Raw genomic sequence first — 21,791 nt, forward strand, 5'->3', positions numbered from 1 at the left:
TGGTCAAACCTTTTGTCTATTTCAGCTAATCGAAACTTTTGTCTGTTTTAGCTAATCAAACCTTTTGTCTGTTTCAGCTAATCAAACCTTTTGTCTGTTTCAACTAATCGAACTTTTTGTCTGTTTCAGCTAATCGAACCTTTTGTCTGTTTCAGCTAATCAAATCTTTTGTCTGATTCAACTAATCGAACCTTTTTTCTGTTTCAACTGACCGAACTTTTTATCTGTTTCAGCTAGTCAAACTTTTTGCCTTTTTCAGTTAATCAAACTTTGACTTTTTCGATTGAATTCGATCTAATCGAATGAGAATCCAAATCCACGCCTGACGGTGAGTGCAACGGCAATTCAGTAAACATTTGACCGTGTAGCCGCCGGTTGTCAGGCTCTTCCGACCGGTCAAGACGCCTTTACCCATTGAGTTACGCGGTAAGCATTGGGTGAGCTTTCCTCTATTATGATTATGATCTTTCATTTCCGCCTTCCAGCTGACAATATGCCATCGGCCTGATACATGGTTCTGTCAGTTTTCTCCCACGTAGTCTTCACGTGTCTAAAATGTCTGCAAAATTCAGCGTTAAGAGGCTTTGAACATAATGTTAACTTTGTAATAAGAGAATGAGAAAGAGCATCTACGGCACATATTAAGGGAACATGGATATAGAAACTGAGAAAGTTATCGATCTTGTCTTTCCCGACGGATTGCCAGGTTAGGTTAAAGAACAAACCTATTATGATTTAGTGTCTTTAACCATGTATGAATAATTCTCACTATATTAGTGTGTTCGATAAAAATTTCTCAATGCATGCTCGTTGCATACCTAACACATTTTTTTTAATTTTTATCAGTTCAATATTTGTGACAATAACCATCTGTGTATCAATGTAGACTAACTACGAACTTAATCATAAGTGGATATAATTTCGTACATATCTTATGTATAACTACAAATTTTTCAAGTATCGTGGAATACTTGTATCGATTGATTTACAATATTGAAAAGAACAAATTAAATTTTGAATTAATGTAAAGATTTGCTTACAGAATCATGGAAGGAAAATCCAGACTTTTACCAGTATTTGTCAAAGATAGGAGGCTTTGACGTGGAACAATTGAGTAAGTTATAAAATTGGGTATCATGATATGAAATAATATCAGTTATCCGATCTGTGTATTTTTAACTGTAACAGCATAGCAGAAATCTAAATACAACATTATTAAAGACATAATTGAAACATTATTATGCATTTGGGGTTCTCTGTTACAATAATGTTAATCTATTTCTTATAATTATAGATAAAGAACCTGAGCATTTGACTGATGACAAAAATTCTGTACTGTTGCAAACCCAGGAATTAGCCTTTTCTAACTATAAGACATTCATTCGAACTGCTGAAAGTTCAAGAGAAATATTCAGACAGGTATAAACAAACAAACTTTGACCAGCTCAGCAATGCAAATTATGAGTGTGTAGGCATGCTATTTTTTAAAAATAAGTGTCATAATTAATCATTATGATGATGATTATTTGATTTTTTATTGAAGTTCAATGAGACTGAAAATCATTTGGACAATCTCATCCAAAAGCTACCAGACTTTGCCAAAAGTTGCCAGTCTTTTTGTGATGCCTCAAAAGATATCAATACACATCGTCGATTGAATGGTCTTACTTTAACTCGCAATGCTGAACTTCTTGAGATACTGGAAATGCCTCAGTTAATGGAGTCGTGTTTAAGAAGTAATCAGTACAACGAAGCCTTAGATTTATCACAATATGCCAGGCAGCTGGGCGCAAAACATGGAGACATTCCCATTATAGCTGTGAGTGATTTCTTTATGAATTCAATAGTTTTTACAAAGAAAGGGCTGTCAAATTGGTCTGATTTATCACTGAATTAATTTTTTTCTCAAGTCCATTGTAGCAGAGATAGAAAATAGTTGGTCAGGAATGGTGAGCCAAGTTGTTGGTTCTCTGAGAGGAGATCTTCCGCTTCCAAGGTGTCTGCAGCTCGTTGGGCTGTTAAGATCGATGGATGCATTCACAGAACCTGAATTACGAGTCAAATTCCTCCAGGCTAGAGATAGCTGGCTGCAAGGATTATTGAATGGGATTTCTAAAGAAGATCGTAAGCATCTTTCAAATGTATTATGACCGTATCTATGTTGTTAATTAAAATATTTACCCTCACGTATATAAATTAATTTATTTTCAGCTAATCAACATTTAATAAAGACAATCGAATTATCAAGGATACATTTATTCAACATAATCACTCAATATCGGGCAATTTTCAATGATGATGATCACTTGACGTCATCTCGAGACATCATCATTAATGAATCTGCGATATTTCATCATTGGCTAGAAGAAAAAGTAAATCCTTTTTTTGCTTCTTGACGGATTCCATCACAAATTACTATTTTGTTATGTATCATTGGTGATTTTTTCATGATTTACAGTCTTTTTAATTTTCAGATATTCCAATTTTTGATTACTCTTGAGCAAGATTTACCCGGGGTGACTTCTATAGACTCAGTTCTTGGGCAGTGCACGTATTTTGGGTTGTCATTCAGTAGAGTAGGTGCAGATTTCACAGCAAGAATGTCTGACATATTCATTAGTGCTATCGGAAACAGATACGAAACAGCTGTGCGTAGAACAACAAGAAAGTTTGAAAAAGACATGGAAACATTTACACTGATCAATAAATTACAACGGGTCGATGTTAAAGCAGAAACATCAGGACGCTCTGTAAGAATTTTAATATTTGTTCTATTTTATTAATTTAATTGAAAACCTAGGAGTCATTCTCGTATTAAATAATCCAAATGTTGTCTTTTTTTAAGAAATACTAATTAATTGAAACCTTAATTCAATATTTTTACAGGAAAATCCTCCAGAACAATTAGTCGAATTCTTTCCCTTGGCTGAATATTGTAATGGATTAATATCAGCTTTCAATGAATTGAGATTGTGTGCTCCAGTTGCTCTAGTTGACAGGTTTACACATCTTTTGCAAGATTCTCTGCAAAGTGTAGCAAAAGCAATGCTTATATTTTACAAACAAGAACAGCAGGTAAATTATTTAACATTATTTTCTATCATGGAATTCAAATACCATCGACAATTTTCAGTTTCCTGTGTTTCGTTCTTTATATCGCTTAATATATACATTTTAAGTCACTCAATGGATACAAGATAAATCAAAATTAATGTTGCAGGCATTCACGGTTGCTGAACGAGACCACATGATCACATTTGCAGAATCATTGAGTGACCACTTAATTCCTTACGTACAGTATTGTATACATGCAATCTTTCCACCAAGTCAATGTGCCTCTCACCTAGGCATCACTGTAAACCAGTTGCAAAAAGAGGTAAACGGAATTTTGTACTCCTCTTGTTCAACTTTTGCAATGGTTTGAATATTTTGTATGCTTAAATAAGTGAGTGGTTGTTATTATCAATTTTTGGAATTTACAAGTTTTCAAAACTCTTTTTCAGAGTATTACCTATTTGGATCACAAAAGTATCACTCAACCACTAGCCCCGTTATTGCCGGTCAGACTAATTTCAAAAGATTCGATTTTACCTCAAGCGACTGCCACAGAGCCTCTTCTAGATACTTCACAGAAAGAACTCATTTCCAGCAAAGACCATAATGTACTGGAACCTGCTGAAAACGTGTCTAGAGAACCTATAAACACAATTACAATGAATGAGACGGATAAAGATCTCGCATCGAATGTTGAAGTCCCAAAAATACAAAGAGATACAGGTTTAGAATGTAAAGAAGCAGTGACGACTGAAAGTAATGATCCAATCGATTGAAATTACATCTGCAAGATTGTATATATAAATGGACACGTTACAAGGGAAAATGTACGTGTGATATCATCATCTGCTACTGCAACGAGGAATGATGTGCTTAGTTAGTAACGATTTACAGTGTCTTAAAGTACTGCATTTTTCTGGAGGAATACAAATAAGGAACCTGGGAATCAAAAGGTAACTTTCAAAGTACTGAAAGAATGATTGAAATTATTATTAAAGTACGTAAATACAAATGATATAACTATGTTATTACGTAATATTTCATGCATCACTACAATTACCATTTCTACTTCTAATCCATATTGAAAAATGGTAAAGATTCTCGACACTTGCAGTATGTACGATATTTTGGTTATAAAAATTTACAAGTGCTGGTAACTAGTAATTTCGTAATGTGACGCAATTAATACTTGGTAATTAAAATATCTGAATATTTTTCATTATAATATTGTCCGAACATGTAGCGTGATAATTACATTTGAGTACGTATATTTCTTGAGTTTGGTAATTGTACTTTGTTATTTCAATTTCTGGCACGCAGTATCCTATAGTAGCAAAGTAAGCACAGTAATAATAGGTAATACTCCAAACTGTTCAGAGCAGAATTATTGAACCTAATTTTTGTATCACAAAGATTTCTTATTCAAGTAATTTAACCAAGGATGTAATGCTGCACATTATTTAAAAATTCTTTATTAATAATATTCGATTATATTTAATCGAGAAAACGCAAGAGATGTAAATGAATTACTATAAGAAAGCACATTCTTTAGAATCATTTATAAAGTCTTCAATGTGGTACTTTAAGAAGTAACCAAATTAATGAAGTATAAGGTAAGTTTTTATACTGCACTTATTCACACGTCGTGCCATGTTTTTCTACATATTTTATTTCGTATCACTTCATTTTCGAGCGCCAATGCTGTCTAAACAATTGAAACATAAACACACATCTCGTTCCAAGTCTCCGTAATCAATCAAGTTTATATTGTCCGTTCGTTTACAAAAAAATTTCACACATGTACACAAGTAATATTTAACGTTTAACGCACATGCAACAATCTATGCCAAAATTCCACAAGATGAGCCCAATTATTCTGGATTTTTTTACTGTTGCTGTGCCTTGTATACTCTTTTACGAAATCGTTTTATGTTACAGAATGCTTTTCTCACAAATATCTGCCACTTCAAAGTGTCCAACACAAAGCATATAACACTTTTTTATACATAGACTGACTGATACATAGTTACAATCATCTTCAAACATACATATATTGCAACATCAAAATTTATTTACAATCATTTAACGAGAAATGTATCGATCTTGAAATGTTTATGTATCAAGAAGTCCCGGATCTGGGAGATCTTCATGGATATTCAAGATCGGTATGCTTTTACACAACCACTTATTTCAATCCATTCTTCATCAATTTCTTCAATTATTTCACCACAATCTCTCGAATTTTCTGCAGTTTGACTGTATCCATCAGTTTTCATTCGGGCACTGCCCTCTTCAATCCTGTGCATCAGCCTGCTCTCATCTTTTATTTTTTCTATTACTTCAATTTCTTCCATCAGTTCAATTGTTTCTGGAATTGTTTCAATCAATATGCACTCATCGTCGCTTGAAGCTGTTTCTGAAGGAGCAGTATTGGGCGAATTTGGTTTAGTGGAAATTTGTTTTGACTGGCGCAGCATGTAACTTTGTTTAATCTTTCTCACATCCTGGAGTAGTTTTTCATACTCATCCTCCTCTCGTTTCATCCAGTTGGGTATGGTTGCATTGCGTGTGCGTCGCAAATTAGACATTGCCGCGATTTCTCTTTCATCATTCTCCTTCATCTTTTTACTCAAGTTAGCCATTTGTATCTGCAACTTCCTGACTTTTTCCAATTCTCGCGTGTGCCTCTGCCTTAGCACTTTGAGTTTCATCTCTCTGACATCTTTCAACAACTTTTCATATTCCTCCTTTTCGCGTATTAACCAGGTCGATTTGGGCCCAGTCGGCTTACTCCGTAGTGTCGAACTAGGCAATACAACTTTTTCGTGACTACTTTCTTCGATCTTTTTCTCTAGTTGTGTCAGATGAAATTGTAACCTTGTGATTTTTGACTGTTCCCGTTGTCGTCTCGCCTTCAATTCCTTAAGCCGTTCTCGAAGTTGGTCAGAATCTTGACGGTCTTCAGAATTTGGAGATTGAACTTTGCTGACAGTTGAGTGACTGTACCTGTTGATACAGTATGAATATTATGGAATATCAACTAAAAGTCGTTATAAAATTTTCAACAAATGTTCTAGACAAAAAAAATCAGAACTAAATGTAAATTTTAAAACTGCAATGAAGAGACCATCCTCTCTACTGTATGAAGAGTAGGGTGTTAACCAATTATATGCTGTACTTACATCTGACCTTGAGATGTGATTTTCGACTTTGATTTCACTAGAGTTGGCACACAAGAAGTATTTTTTGGTTTTGACTTATTATTAGTATACTGTTTTACTTTTGGTGTAGAAATTTCATTGGAAATACTGGATATTGTAGACTTGCTTGACGAATTTTCACTGCCTGTGAAGTTCTTTTCGTCAATACTTTGATTAGATTGTTTTGAAATCCACACTTTCTTTTCAAATGTGACATTCTTAGAATGATCTTCATTTTCTTTGTGAGCTGGTAAATAAATAGTTTCAAACTGCATCGGGTTTAAAGTGACTTGAACATCGGAAAGTTTTTTATATACGATTATCTTAAGTAAAGGTTTCTCACTGCTTAACTCAGTGGTGGAAACTTCCTCGTTTGGTTTCGATAAAATCTTTCTTAACTTGGAATCTATTCCAAATTTCATTTCAGTCTCAATTGATTCACAGTGTTTTGCATGTACTAGTGCCACAGGCACAGCAGGCTTTCGTTTTAACAATGTTACCTTACTTCGGTGCGGTTCACTTTCATGAGTTATTTCTTCAGATATTTGTGATTCATTTATTTGTAGTAACGTAGTGGCAGGTTTCACTTGTACTGTGTTTTGACTCTGTGTCTTTACTTGATGATCAATTCCTTTGTTACCAGGCATTTTTCTCTCACAGGGAAATATCGTAGGTACAGCATTAGGCAACAAATGAGGATTTTTTTTGTTCAGGTGCCAATCAATATAATTCCTTTGAAAGTGTTCGCTGCATATCTGACTAGTTTCCGATAGCTTGAATCCTGTATTGTTAATTTGTAGCAACCATCTGTTGAGTAATGATGTGTTATGCAGAGGGAATCTGAAAATTGCATACACGAAGATAGGCAAACATAAACAAATGTTTATGAATAATCTTACAGAAATCTAGCTTGAAAATTGAGAAGATTTAGGGATTAACAATACTGTTGGTTATACTCAAAGCACAAAAGAAATAAGAGGAAAGAAACAAACCTTCGAGACTCATTGTCAAACAAATTCAACAATGAAAGCAGTTTCAAGCACTGTGTAGTCATGCAATTATACATGTTAGGATGCAAAATTTAGAATATTTTAGGCTACAGATGATTCATCATGGCTTTGCAATAATTTAACAGCGACTGAGGATGCGAAATTTGAAAAGTTATCAAGCTTTTAATTTATCAATTGTTATTTTTTGAGATGAGTTGCGTAGTTGAAATGAGTACATGCTTAAAGAGTAAAAAACATTTAAATGTACACGTACTTAAAATATCCGATACGCTTGTTATTAGTTTCTTTATAACTATCACAACCCGTGATGCAACAGCTTTGCATTTTTTGCATTAAAAATATTTTCAATTTGGGCTTACGGAAAGTTTATTTTCTGGAGCACTGAAACTCGGAGAACGCATCAAACGGTGAACCTAACCTCTCGTGTCTTGTGCTTTGACGTTAAAAATTCAATCAGCAGTCAGAAATCGACTTTCGAGCTTCGATTGCACAACCTTGGTCGAACATGGTCGGTAATTTGACGAGTTTGGAAATTCGCGAGTGACATTTTTTGAAATTTGATCAAGTCGGAGAAACACCGCGTTCGTTTTCATTCAAACTGTAACCTGTCGAAAACTGACTTACATAATATTACCATGGACACGCAATCGAGAAAGAAGAAAAGACGAGAAAAATCAGGGAATCCAGGCCAGCTGGATTTTATAATATCCGAACCTCTCGAAGTGAAGAAAAACGAATTATACCTGTTTGCTTGTGAGGTATCATATTTCCAAAATGTTCTTTCGACGCATCGAAGTTTGCGTACACTGGTGATAATTGGGCAACCCGGCATCACGTCCCTGAACGGTATCTCGAACCTTATAAATCTTCAAGAATTATGGGTGGTAGAATGCCTTGTACAGGTAAAGCAGATTAAAGCTAGGTCCATGTTTTCCTTTTCCATCAATTTTAACAATAAGTAGGATCGATGAGAGACTTGTTTCATTTAGTATTCATTGAGGGGGTATTCGATTGTTACAGATGCTCGTTTTTGATCTCATTTTCGGGTAGATTTTAAAAAACCATTGACCTTACTGGGCTGCTATTTTGCATACATGTTTATTCAGGTCCAAAGTGACTCCACAAATTTTTATAAAATATTTTATTAACAATTATAAAAGTTACAGGTAGAGACGTAGATTATGTTACTAGATGTAGTTCAACGAGGTTGAAGTTAGTAACGTTACCCTAACGAAACATTGGGGAGAAATCACTATTTTACTATTCTTACAATGGCTTTGAAAAAACTAAGTTTGTAAAATATGAGTATGTTTTGTTTCGTTGCGCTTTGCTGGGTTCTAAACGATTCTAAAATCGCAAAATAATGGATTTTCCTCAACATGAATTGTAACGATAACGTTACTACTTGTGTGTTAAAAATTTCAAATCGGTCCACCTGGGAGCTTCTGAGAATAAATATGTGCACGATTCAAAAAATATTGTTTTGTGAGAACAACTCTCATAACTTTAGAAATTTTGCGAATTTAATCTTAATCTGCATATTTTTACGATCCTGTACTATGAGAACAAGAAATTTTTAAAAATCTATTTTTTTCCGACTATAGTAAAATAATAGTAATACCCTCTTAATTCTTCAGGATATCTCAGACCTCCAAAGATGTTGCAAGTTGGTAAAGTTGTATTTGTACTCGAACAGTATCAGCGAAATACCGAACATGTTGAACAGTACGGAATTGAAATTGTTATCGCTATCTGGAAATAACATTTCTCTTCTCGAGGTGAATTATAAATAGTCCTCCAACCGGTTGCAGCTCGAAGTTAGAATTTAAAAACTGATGCGTAATTGTGTCTTTAGAATTTTTACAGTATGCCAAAGCTACAAGAACTGTACTTGGCAAATAATAAAATAAAAAAGATTGGGGATAGCTTTCTGCAAAATCCGCGTTTGTCCTTCATAAATTTAGCTGGAAATACTTTATATCAGTTACAGGTATAACATCCATCCCCGTAAACATTGGATTATTTTGGTGGAAGGTATCGCAATCAATTGTGAAATAATTTTTATTCCATCTTGCTGAAACAGGACGTTCAAAATCTTTCCTTCCTCCCGGGTCTGCAGTCCGTCATTTTTGCTGATCCAATGTACGGCGAGTGTCCTATAGTCTCGTTGTCCATCTACCGATATTTTGTTATAAACTATCTTCCTACCTTGAATGAATTGGATCACTACCCGATCACCAGCGAGGAACGTTCTTACGTAACGGAATTTTTCAAGTACCCACATTTTATAGATTTCATTTCATAAATCCGACGTTTGGTATTAGATCAGTACACATTGAAAATATTGTTGCGTAAGATTTTAATTTTGTACAGATTATTGTTAGTCTTCATCATCAGATGCATTATACCAGTATGTTCCTCTCGTTTCCCGCAATAATAGTTACAGTTCATTCTGCAGGAGTAAAATGATGTTTTATAACATGCTGTGGCACAAGTATTTGGACAATTTTACAAAGTCTGTTAAGGAACATTTCACGGATAGCAGGCAGAGAATCCGAGAGTATCGAGAAGATATTTACATGGCTAAGCTGGGACAGCTACGGGTTGGGTCTTACAAGTTGAACACATCATGAAAATCTTGGAAATAATATTTTTTAAAATATCTGACATTTCATAATTTACTGTCACAATAGATCAATACAAATAACCAGGTTGCCATGATATCAGGAGAATTGTTATTCTATGAGATTTTGCAACAGATATACTCTCATGTTGACGCCTATGACGCTTTAGAAGAGCAATGGATAAAGAATGCCAAAATTAACTTTGAAGTATGAGCCAAACTGTATTCCTTTTATACGTGTTCATGATACTAGTAGTGGCATTTTAACGAAACGGACCATGATGTATAGCAGAATTAGTAGCCCTTCAGGTGTTTTTAGGTGCTAGTTATAGGAGTTACCAAACGGTTCTTCGCATGGGGCTCAGTTCGTATCACTACGGTTTTCAGTCCCCTTTCTGTAGCATCTTCCACAAACTTGATATTTCAAACTCTAAAAAGAAGGAGAATTTTCCGGAATTTTTACTGTATTTTTGAATGGGTTGTAGTTTCCTGATGGCCTTGGGATTCACAACGCAAGCTTTTTCTCTTGCAAGACTACGATATTGTAGCTTTTGTTGAAATCGGTTCAAATTTGGGCAAAAATCAAAAGGGAGAGGTAGGCGAGCCAGGAATACTCTACCACTATAAGATCGCATTAGCTACTAGCAATATAAAAATGAAATAATACTTCAAACAAAAAAATAAATTCTCCAATTTTTGATCAAGATACGTAATTACCAACCAATGAGCACTCAATTATGTTATAACTCATTGTCGGGTTTTCGATATCGCCCTGCTATTATTATTGACGTATATTCCACTTGGAACAGCTTCTCATTTTATCAGACTATATTTGTGTGTGGTCAGATGTTGCAGCGACAATTGAGCATAACAGTCCATCATTGTGGCACTATGAACTTCATCCAGTATATGCCAGGTGCAAGAAATGCACTTGTTCAAATATGTCAGGATATATGCAATGATTCGCTTTGTCCCACTGCGAAACAGTAAGTACAGTATAATCGGTAAAACTGGCAACGAAAGGCAACGTCAATTAATTGAAACATAAATACTCACAGTACTAAAAATGCTATAAGGAAGAGTTCAAATCTATTTCAATAATTGAATTGATTATGGTCACAATGGCTTTGGCAATTTCAGGGACCTAGGAATAACAGGTGTCCACGTTCATTGTGTGACAAAAGTTGTTAATAACGAAACCGACACATTGCGCTTGTATAATTACTTGAATGAAAGTAGGACGGATGAGGAACGGTCGGACTCTGTCTTTACATTTTTAGTGAAACCTGTCGAAGTTGTGGGGCTTGAAAAGTGGCCTTTCGATGTCTTTGAACAAGAGTTCTTTGATGAGGTAACTCGTCAACTTTTCGTACTATACGACAGTTGTCGGATGTGTGTAATAAGGATTGGCTGTTTGATGATTGTAAGGCACGGCATTTGGTGTTCGCAAATGTAACGTATCGTATACAAAATTGAAAAGAATCATTTTTACTTGGTAGAGAGAAATAATAACCAGCGATTGTCTTGCCGCTGCTGATGCTGAATGGGTAGCCAGAATTTCTTCAAAGCAAAAGTCTTCAATTCTGCCATTATATTCATCCAATGAACACCGAATAGCAATACTCGTTCAGCTTCCACTCTCTGTGCTGACGACGAAGTAATAGTTCAACTTTCATTCATGCTCACTGCATTTAGCCCATATTACAATACCAGACGGGAAGTCTATACGATTGTTATTAATGTGCCGTTTGCTAAATATTCTGTAAGGGTCGAAAAACAGGACAATTATCACAGGATGCATTTGGGCTTTAACGAGAATACTTGTCGGTGTCTGTCCATTGTAAATCCCGAACACGCGAAGCCTGTTTTTGCCGTGGAGTATGAATATATCTTCGAGGTATTCTTGTTCGAGTACATTGTCTTTGCTATTAGCATTCAACTGTTATATTGCACAGTAATTTTCACTCGTTCGAGATATTGCTTACATATTTCCTTCTCGCATAGAATGGGTCTGAAAAGGATATATCCAAGAAACCTCGCAGTCAAGTGACTCAATCAAATCCATCGAATACTTGGCCAAATTTAGACTTTGAAAATTTACCCAAGTGTTTGAGTTTGACGGAACTTGAGGTTTACGAACTGCAAATAATTGATCTCTGTGGTCGCGGTATCAACAAACTGGGCGCTATGATTGATTTGCCAAATTTGAGAGAACTAAATCTCAGTTACAACAAACTAACTGCGATGCCAGACTCGTCTATGTTGAAACATGTCAGAAAATTAGACGTCAGTTTTAATGAAATTCAATCATTTGAAATGGACACATGTCTACCACTGTTGGAAAGCTTGAACGCTGCATGGAACAATATTTCCGGATTTATCGAGTCCTTGGAATCTCTTAAAACTATCACTCCAAACTTGATTATGCTCAATGTCAAGCACAACCCATTCAAAGACGTTATCAAGACAGAAGCCACGTCTTCACTAGCGCAGGCCGCTATGCCGTCATTAAAGTGTTTCAACGGAGAGATATTTTGTCATACTCTTCATGCAGAATATGCCAATCAACATCCTTGGATAATCGATCATTTTGAAATGGCAGACTTGGACAAGTCGAGAGCCATTAAGAATAATCTGGCGCGTGTCATTTCAGAACCTAATAAACGTTTGACCTCGCCGTTGCTAATTAATGACACACAATTGGAAAACGTTCAATACGCCAACTTGGTGGACAATCAATTGAGTAGCGTGGAATTCATTGCAGAATTTCAACAGCTGAAAGAGATTTATTTGGCGAATAATCTGTTGACAAAAATTTTACTCCACAAGTGTGCAAATAATTTGACTAAGCTTAGTCTCTGCTGCAACTTTGTCGTGAAAATGGATGGGATAATACAGGAAAATCTTCCAGTTCTGAAATACCTTGACTTGTCCAATAACCTGATTACGTCATTGATTTCAATGGGTGTTTTTCACACTTTGACCGAATTTTATTGCTCTCATAATAATATCAGTACACTTTCCGAAGTATGTAATCTGAAGAATTGGACTGGGCTAAAAATTGTAGACATATCAAGTAATCCAATTGATTCCACGGGCTTGTGCAAGAAGTTTATAATATTCCACATATCCAAGGTCGAAGTAAGATAATTAACACTTGATGGTTTCTCCGTAAAAAATCTGCTATTCAAATTGACTGTTCGAGATCGGCTCTGATTATTTTCATTGTATTACGGTATTTACAGAGTCATTACAACGCAGTTACAATATTGATATTATAACACCGCATGCATACTTTTTCCCATTTTTAAAATTGTCAGCTTTTTACGTTCGCTAGTCTGCGAATTTGCATTATTACCTCTGTAGGGTGAAATTCTTGCCATCATATTTCAGTTGCTATCTGCCGCATTTAAAAGTTTACGCAACAGAATTCTTCCGAAACGCTTATAGTTGATTTGTGGAATTCTTAAGAGATTAACTCTTAATTCTTCATGATTAGTATGTTGGTGGTGAGTGTGTGACCAGTTCGGATATATCAGAAGCGAATCAAACATTTGGGGGTTCTTTGGACAAGGACACGATTGTGAACATGCCCAATGTCGGTAATCTGCAAAATCTCAAGCAGCTCAGCATCACTAACTGTGCGATAAAAAAAGTATTTGAGATAACTTCCGAACGCTTAGAAAATTATGTATCAATTGTGTGGTCGAAAGAAGTCTTGGATTCCCTGACATTTCTCTAACCGATGATGGTTGCAGGTGAATCTGACGGAGGAAGTCCTACCCAATCTTGAGAGTTTGGATCTTCGACAGAACCAAATCACAACTTTGTGGGGTCTCCATAGTCTGATAAAGTTGCAAACATTAAGTCTGAGCCACAATCAAGTTGGGAAATCGATGACTATTTGTCAGAAAGATACTGTCATGCCCAAACTTTTATTCCCCAATTTGATTACTCTGTTCTTAGATCACAATGACATTCGATCTCTGGCGGGATTTAATTTTGAAAACATGCCGATGCTAAAATATCTCTTCTTGCAACACAACGAGTTGCAGGACATCAATGGTACCGAAAATGATAATTCATGATTTCGGTGTATCCTTCGTGTTCGATCAAGACGAAATATATTTTTTTTTGACATACCCATCTAACTTTAATACAAATTATATGACAGGAGTGCAAAGCTGTGTGGGATTGGAAACTTTGGTGGTGGATCATAACAAAATTCAAGTGATTACGGAGGAAGATTTTCATTCGGACAATAATATCAGATCATTTTTCTCAGAGTACAATAAAATAAAGTTTCTGAACTTTGTCAGACGTCTTACAAAAATTGAAAAGCTATTTGTCTCTAACAACAAAGTGTCTGTGCGTAACGATCAATTTAATAATTCTTCAATACTTGGACATCCCGACTTCCCATCTGTCTATACTTATCTAATAGTTTCTGAATTTTTACGTAGGACAAAGATCAGATCAAGAACTTAGGCACATTGAAACGTCTGAAGGAAATCACAATACTCGGAAATCCTCTTTGCAAAAGGACAAATCATTATAAGCTCGCTTTGCAAGCTCTCGTCACTTTGAGGCGTATCGATGGTCACTCAGTAATTCCGAAAGACTATTTAGATGATCAATAGCGTAGTTTAATTACTATTCCAATCACGTTTGTACGATATTCTATGTGTGTAATAGTGAGCATTGTTAATCACACATCGGTATTTAACAATGCCATGTAAATACTATCGACGTACTAAATGGTTTGATTTCTGAACAGCTTGTTAAAATTTCTGTATGGTGAAATAATCGTATTCAATGGATATACTTTGATTTTCTGAACAAAAATATGTCATAATATGGTCACTGAAGATATCAGACACCTTGCTAAACACGTCAGCAAGTACACGTAAATTTCGTAGGCCAGGCGTAGAAAATCCCATTAGAACGACCGTCTTTAATAGTCCTTCGTGTAGTCCGTTAAGGGATACCATAGTATTGCACTAACTGCGGCTTGGGCTTTCGTAGTAGTCATAATATGTGACATTTTACTCGGTTGGTAACGACTGATTAGAACATTCGTTTGAAGTTTACTTACCAACAAGGAAATACACGTACACTGTTCCACATCCAAATGGGGGAATCAAAGAATCGGAGCTCATAACGCCTCCAAAAACAATAACGGAGTTCATCTTTGAGAGCTGTAGAATCAAGACCTCGTGAGAAATCGTCTGGCATGCACACTCGCATTGTATTGATCGGGTGATTATCGAATTGAAATATTTCACAAGTAACATCGCTGTTGATACGTCACATACAATGCAAAGCAATCGATGGACAGGATTTCTTCTGGTTGCAATCACCGTTATTGTTGGTAAGTTTACGACCATCTGTAACGTATCGTTTAACCTGCTAGAGAAAGCTCTTAAGATTCTGAAAAACTTATTACGCGTAGTTGCAAATAAATCATCCGTCATAATATTACATACAAAAAATACGCTATTTTCATACTGAATTGACATTCGCCCAATTAATACCGTATAATAAATAGACGGCGAGTAGACCGACTATTTTTACCCTGGAATCCGAGTTGGAATTACGACTCCATTTAGGGCACGGTATAAAGGTTATCTTTTATCTGCAAACATAATATTACTAAAAATAATATCACATGCAGATAAGGATAATTATCCATGCAAACTACATGGAAGGATGAAGAGACATTTCAGCCGTTTTTAAATCAAATTTTCACTCACTTAAAGTTTATAAAAATTTATTGGTAATTTTGTAATTATCAATATTTCAATAATTATTTGAATACAGACATTTATGCTGTTTTATACTAGAAAACTCTTTTCTTCTGCATGGTAAAAATAGTTACACATACACGCTCGCACGCGCGCGCGTATATATATACCTATATCATTAAAACAAACGTTCAACTTCTGAAAATAATATTAAAGTATAAATATTATGCATTAGAAAAATAATAATATTTTGAACTGAAAAAATAATTCTAGTCATATACTGCTTTTACGCAATATATCCGGTCTTTTTCCTTTACTTTTTCTGCGAGATCCTACTTCTCTCCAAATTTCATGACTCTAGGTTAACGGGAAGTACCCTATAGGTTTTGATTAGTGAGTTTGCGAGTATCAAAATATGTGATATAAACGGCCATATCTTTTGATTGCGTTGACTTAGAAGCTTGAATTTTTTACACTTCAAAGGGACTTTGAACCTTGGTATTTGATGTTAATTTCCACTTGATCCCTCTACCCGTTCCTAAGAAAAGGGTCTTGACAGACGGACAACAAAGTGATCCTATAAGGGTTCCGTTGTTTCTTTTGAGTTACGGAACCTTGAAAACTAATGATATAAAAGAAATCAATGAAATGGGTCTGTAGTTGGACATTTTACGCTTTTCCTTAGCTTTATGCAGAGGCTTTACATCAGTTCGTTTTAGAGCATCAAACCAAATGGATCTTTTATGATATTAAATACTTCAGATTCACTGGTTGGTTTCAGAAATATCGTATGAGGGTTGATTGGTGGTAGTTTTAATTCAAGGTTAGTTGGTTGGAGAGTTTTATTACTAAGCTCACTACCAATAGTACTAAAATATGTATTCAAATAGTTGGAGATTTTGATAGGATAATTTATTTTTTTATTATTATTTTCTCACTTTTTTGCATTTTTGTCAATTTTATCATTAATAAATAACCATAGATTTTTGGAATTATTAATATTCATCTCAACTTGCTGTTTATCGTACATGGATTTGGCTTCTTTTATCACCTTATCAACAATCTTAGCGTATGTCTTATATTCAGTTTTAAATTGAAGTTTATTTGGCTCCGTTTTCCAAATTGCATAAAGAGACTATTTTTTATCACTAGATTTCAAAATGCCTTTCGATATTGAACGAGTACTAGGAACAGATTTACATTGTTTTTTAATATTTAACTTTACCAAATCAGTACAGTTAGTTATTAGTCTAATAAGCGATTTAGTGGCTGTGTCAGGGTCTTGTATTGACAATATACATAATATAGAACATTGATTTCTTGACTCAAAATTTCTCAATCAGACATGAAATGCAAACACCTACATCATCTTCAGCGAGTTTTAAATTCTTTTTCGCCTATACCGAACTCGCTTACGAAGATGGCAATTAGCTTCAGAAAAATGCTGTCTATAAAGCATAGATAAAAAAGGCAAAAAAAAGTTCTGAGGAAATTCCGGTATAATTCATGCCTGTATTTGTTCGAATCATTCTGTTTATTTTTTGAGCAGCTTCACACAATGTAAGTTTTATAGCTTGTTATTGTACCGTGCCAAGTATATAAGAGAATATTTTAAGTCTGTTGTAGATTAAAGTCTGCTGCAACTTCCTATAATAAAACGAAGCATTTAATCATTGAATTATCAAGTTCAAAGGGCAATTCCAACGTCCCTCATCATCAGTTATCGCGCTGACAGTCTTAAACTTGTCCAATAACTTGAGAACATAAAATTGAGAATTCATTCATCATTTATGCCGAGCATTAGGTGTATAGTTGACATTGACGGACTTCCCTGGTTTTAAGTTCATGATCCCAATTCCGATTCCTACACCATTCATGATCCACCGTCATGTTCATGTTTCATTTGGTTGATGTGAACAGTAATGCTACGAACAAAAAATGTGCAGCGAATGTACTATCTATTCACCAATTGAAATATACCTTACACGTACCTACTATTCCATTCGAGTAAGCCTACAACCCATTGGCGAAATCACGACAACTTGCGAAATCAAGAACCTTAGGACACTTCGAAGCGAAGGAGACTAAGTTACTTGAAGTATAGTTAGTAAAGATTTGAATTGTTTAACGGTATATTAATCTTGATCCTCAGGTTGCATGGGGAAAAAACAAAACAAGGTCACCAACTCGGAACTGAAGCAGTTGACGGAAGAACTTTTTGGATATGAAGATCAGATCTTTCGATCTCGCGTTGAGACCAATTTTCAGGGCCAGTTGACGGGGAGGAGATTCAGAGACGTTGCGCCCCAACCGTAAGCCAATTATGGCTCACCTAATCCATAAAATCCAGATATAGATATAATAATAATCGCAGATACTGAATGTTCTTGAGAACAGGTTGTAAAAATATTTCTGTTATTATGACGTGGCGATTAGCGCTCTAGCTCTGAAAATCTTGTAGTAATACTGGAATCATTTTCACGCTAGATGACGGATACCCAAAGATATGTATATGATTTTGGCATACAGGTTTTTAGCCGTGGATGACGAGATTTTTGAAAATCCAGTTGTAAAACGCCTTCGCAAGTTGTTCGACAATTACGAAATGGATACGAATCAAAAGGAGAACGTAACCCTTGAGGAAAAAGAGGAAGAAGAAAGACTTCTGGACGCTTTACTCGAGACTAACTCGATTAATCGTGTCATCAATTTCTGTTCCGACCATGGCCTTGTTGGGAAAGGCAATCGCACACACAGAGAAATACTTAGGCATGTTTGGTTCCAACAGTACCCAAGGCATCAAAATATCGATGTAGCTACAAGCTCAGCGTTCGAGCATATTTTTCTCGGAGAATTGAAACGTGGTAGAAAATTAACAGGTCTACACAATTGGGTATCTTTCAACAATGCCGAGAGGTCTGGTGACATTGATTACTGGGGATACAGATTGAAGAATTCATTAGGAAATGTGAGTTGAACTATGATTTTAAGACATACGTCGTTGAACTAAGTACGTTGTAAGTGTGGAAACGCTAGCTAACAACTTTACTGCACTTTATATCAAATCTAACACGAAGTGAGAAGTGTGAATTCTAAACGCGGAATGCTTCAATGTTCGAATCCTAAACCAGAAAGTGTAGAGTTAACACTCGTATCAATGATTCTCACGTGTGCATTGTTTTGCAATGAGCGTTTCTTTAATAACTTATGTTTTCGGTGAATAACTAATAATCATATTATATCATAAAGTGACGGTCGATGTAAATCAACATCGGTGATACCGATTTGTAATTATTGTGAAATCGGTAGACGGTGTTTTTTATTTTCGTGAACAAGCATTTTTTTTTGTGTACTCTGGTTAAACAGACTTCTGGTATGACAAGCCGTGCGAATCGGTAAAGTCTCCGATGACAATCACGAATTCATTTACCGCGCGATGAAGATTCTAATTACACAAGTTTTAGCTTAAGTGTTGCTAGGGTCAATACGTATTACCGTAATTGAGGTTTTAAAAATGTCAGGGATTTTTACTATCGGAAGGTCTTACGGCCTCCGTAAAAAATGCATGAGCTACTTTAATTGTAAGCCGACTATCTTACGGTTCTCATTTGTAGCGCCAGAGTAACAGAAATTCCAAACCATTTCACTTATGTTTCCTCTGACATACATATTATACTAATGTTAAAAATAATTTTATTTCAGACCACCATTCCCGCCGTCGTAGATGTGGCGTACCGTTACGTTGGACATGTGTCGTCGACGATATTTTTCATCGGAACTTCGCCCGAGTTGGAAATGTCCTTGTTTACACTTTGCTATTTTGCAAGACCTAACAAATATTACCATATATCGATGAACGGAACCGATTTCGGAATCAAAACTTACGTTATGAACCATCGTGGTCGTCACGCTCATTTAGCTACAGCATTTCCGCAATATTAATCTTATCCTCAAAGGGTCACGTTTCATCTTAAAAACAGATTCAAAACCCGCCGGGTGAAATCCAGTCTTTCGAATATCGCATCATTTTAAACACTAAATGACAGTGCGAGGATGATGTTGATATCTAATTATGTGTTTTCAAATGAAAAAAAGTGATCCAATTATTTACCGTACGTGTTTAACTTTAACAATTTATACTCGGAACGAGTTTTATGGAATAATAAAGGCATTGATGTTTTATCGATAACTCACGAAACGTGGTTGTCAGTACTTTTTTTTAATTGAAAAAATATATTTACGAGTCCACTACAGTTAGTACTGTCTGTATTTCGGGGCACAATTCTTATGAGGACATGTGTAACACTACAGGTGTACATTTCGTAATATTTACAAGATTGTAGACAGCCTGTCGGTTGCTGTTCGGTAAATTATCAATATTTACAATTATCCGCCTATACAATATCTTTCTGCGGAGTCATTAACATTGTTATTTTTCTTACGTTCCCCTTTAATCGCATGCAAACCGCGATCGCACAGCCCACCACGTATCGCATTCGGGAGAACTTTATTATTTCTCTTTTTGCCTGTATGTGAAATCGTTTGCAAGAACGTATTGAATGCATTGGGACGTTAATGACACAGAGAGTTCAAATTATCTCCTCCCCATGCGTCTTCATAATACATCATGCTTCTTTATCGAGCATAACACTAATTTCACAATTGGAATTCATGAACATTGTTATTCCAAAAAGTTTATTGACCGAAATGGGGGTTAATTAAAGAAGCTGAGAATAGTTATTTCAGGAGGGATGCTATAAAAAGTGACAGTTTTTATTCCGTTACAAGAATGCAAGTGTAGGAACTTGCTAAACCTATGAGATTCTGAAACTTATTAATACCATCAACACCTTCAATAATGTTTTCATGTTTTTGGTATTATCGTGTCAATTAACTTGGAGAATCACAGTCTCCTCCAAAATGACTCGAGATAATAATTTTATCGAACAGTACAAGATATGTGAAAACATAATACAGTTCGCAAAAATAATAAACGATACAAACGTTTCGCTCAATTCCGAAAATAATTATAATGGTGTAATCGCTTGTCTGCAACAGAAAAACATAGATGTAGAAATTCACAAGGCGGGTGGGTATGTTTCGTTGATCACAGAAAGTTTATAAGTTGCTGAAGCGCTGCGAGAGAGTCTAAGCGTGTCCTTTATCTAGCCGTTTGCCCCTCCTAACAATGGTAACCATTGAATTCATTCTTTTTGCGAGTCATCGAATTACGATTAACCGATCACGTCTAAAAAGAATATAAAAAATTTCTTCTCAAATCGCTTCCATGTGATTGGCTGATTTTATTTCAAGTTTAAACGCAAACATGTTAAGAACACGCTGTCCACTCATCAGTCACGCTGTTCTCGAATTACAGTTATATAACGTAATAAAGATACGTGAGATACGAATCTAAATTTTAATTTACACCTTTACGGGACTTTATGACTTCTCGTTGCTATTTTCCGTATACTAGGTGCATCTACCGCCTCGATTTATCGAAGGTCAACTAATCTTCAACTCAGGATTATTTACAACATAATATTTATAGACAGTACCACCAGCGCTCCACGTCATCCCGCGAACACATACATATATATATATATTAATTAATTAATTTTTTCTCCACCGCATCACCTGATCGTTGAGCTATGCATGTTTACACGTCAAAGCTGAAGACATCGTGATCTACTATCGTTTCATAGTACTAATTATTTCGCAACGTGCGCATGATCATTTGCTCGTTGATCACGGATTATACATATACATGTGAAAAATCGTTCGGACATTTTTTCAACATACCTTTGTCACACTGCGTGTTAGTTAATCGTAAGAGTCGATGTACGTGAAAACTTAAGCGGCCGTCTTGTATAGCAAAAACATGTAGAATGTGTAGATGCTGTAATGTGAATCGGTATGGAGTGACCTTGACATCGGCGCAAGTCTTAAGACAAGCAAGTACTACGCTGCTTTCTTTTTTTTTTTTTCTTGTTGTCTTTCTTTTGAGAAAGTGGTTTTAACCCATCGTTTCTAATGGATATGAGATTACTTCAGATTACTTCGTTTTACCACCACCGATCTTGACGTATAACTTATTACACTGAGTATTTTGAAATTTTTCATTCTTCGTGAAGTCGCAATGTATAGAAAATTTCAAGGC

The 21,791-nt window shown here is 35.5% G+C and overlaps 4 protein-coding genes across 7 annotated transcripts; 3 read left to right on the forward strand and 1 right to left on the reverse strand.

The window, feature by feature from the left end:
• The first annotated feature begins 242 nt into the window (after nucleotides 1–242).
• Nucleotides 243–4,827, forward strand: LOC107226116 (conserved oligomeric Golgi complex subunit 8). The gene is made up of 11 exons (XM_015666813.2): nucleotides 243–426; nucleotides 486–706; nucleotides 1,043–1,114; nucleotides 1,295–1,419; nucleotides 1,544–1,819; nucleotides 1,911–2,124; nucleotides 2,212–2,372; nucleotides 2,475–2,750; nucleotides 2,887–3,075; nucleotides 3,221–3,376; nucleotides 3,504–4,827. The coding sequence occupies exons 2-11, from the start codon at nucleotides 652–654 to the stop codon at nucleotides 3,828–3,830; spliced, it is 1,851 nt and encodes a 616-aa protein (XP_015522299.2). The 5' UTR covers nucleotides 243–426; nucleotides 486–651; the 3' UTR covers nucleotides 3,831–4,827.
• LOC107226115 (endoribonuclease CG2145) lies at nucleotides 3,874–19,820 on the forward strand. Of its 3 annotated transcripts, none has more exons than XM_046735614.1 (5): nucleotides 7,545–7,671; nucleotides 14,974–15,258; nucleotides 17,784–17,943; nucleotides 18,161–18,599; nucleotides 19,334–19,820. In XM_046735614.1, exons 2-5 carry the CDS (start codon nucleotides 15,204–15,206, stop codon nucleotides 19,571–19,573), a joined length of 894 nt encoding a protein of 297 aa, XP_046591570.1. In that variant the 5' UTR covers nucleotides 7,545–7,671; nucleotides 14,974–15,203; the 3' UTR covers nucleotides 19,574–19,820. The 3 variants fall into 3 exon arrangements, with proteins under 3 accessions (XP_015522298.2, XP_046591570.1, XP_046591571.1); XM_046735615.1 differs by lacking the exon at nucleotides 7,545–7,671 and adding an exon at nucleotides 8,148–8,166; XM_015666812.2 differs by lacking the exons at nucleotides 7,545–7,671; nucleotides 14,974–15,258 and adding an exon at nucleotides 3,874–4,007.
• LOC107226114 (THAP domain-containing protein 5) lies at nucleotides 3,980–7,850 on the reverse strand. 2 transcript variants are annotated; one of them, XM_015666811.2, is made up of 3 exons: nucleotides 7,624–7,850; nucleotides 6,237–7,094; nucleotides 3,980–6,060 (listed from the first exon to the last, which is right to left on the reverse strand). In XM_015666811.2, the coding sequence occupies exons 2-3, from the start codon at nucleotides 6,899–6,901 to the stop codon at nucleotides 5,211–5,213; spliced, it is 1,515 nt and encodes a 504-aa protein (XP_015522297.1). In that variant the 5' UTR covers nucleotides 6,902–7,094; nucleotides 7,624–7,850; the 3' UTR covers nucleotides 3,980–5,210. The 2 variants fall into 2 exon arrangements, with proteins under 2 accessions (XP_015522297.1, XP_046591568.1); XM_046735612.1 differs by having other exon boundaries at nucleotides 7,518–7,656.
• LOC107226088 (leucine-rich repeat-containing protein 9-like) lies at nucleotides 8,178–13,847 on the forward strand. Its single transcript, XM_046735613.1, has 5 exons — nucleotides 8,178–9,615; nucleotides 9,723–10,095; nucleotides 10,734–10,873; nucleotides 11,028–11,784; nucleotides 11,892–13,847. The coding sequence occupies exons 4-5, from the start codon at nucleotides 11,566–11,568 to the stop codon at nucleotides 13,035–13,037; spliced, it is 1,365 nt and encodes a 454-aa protein (XP_046591569.1). The 5' UTR covers nucleotides 8,178–9,615; nucleotides 9,723–10,095; nucleotides 10,734–10,873; nucleotides 11,028–11,565; the 3' UTR covers nucleotides 13,038–13,847.
• Nucleotides 19,821–21,791: the final 1,971 nt, after the last annotated feature.

Source organism: Neodiprion lecontei, chromosome 3 (assembly GCF_021901455.1).
Source record: "Neodiprion lecontei isolate iyNeoLeco1 chromosome 3, iyNeoLeco1.1, whole genome shotgun sequence".
NCBI classification, from domain to species: Eukaryota; Metazoa; Arthropoda; class Insecta; order Hymenoptera; family Diprionidae; genus Neodiprion; species Neodiprion lecontei.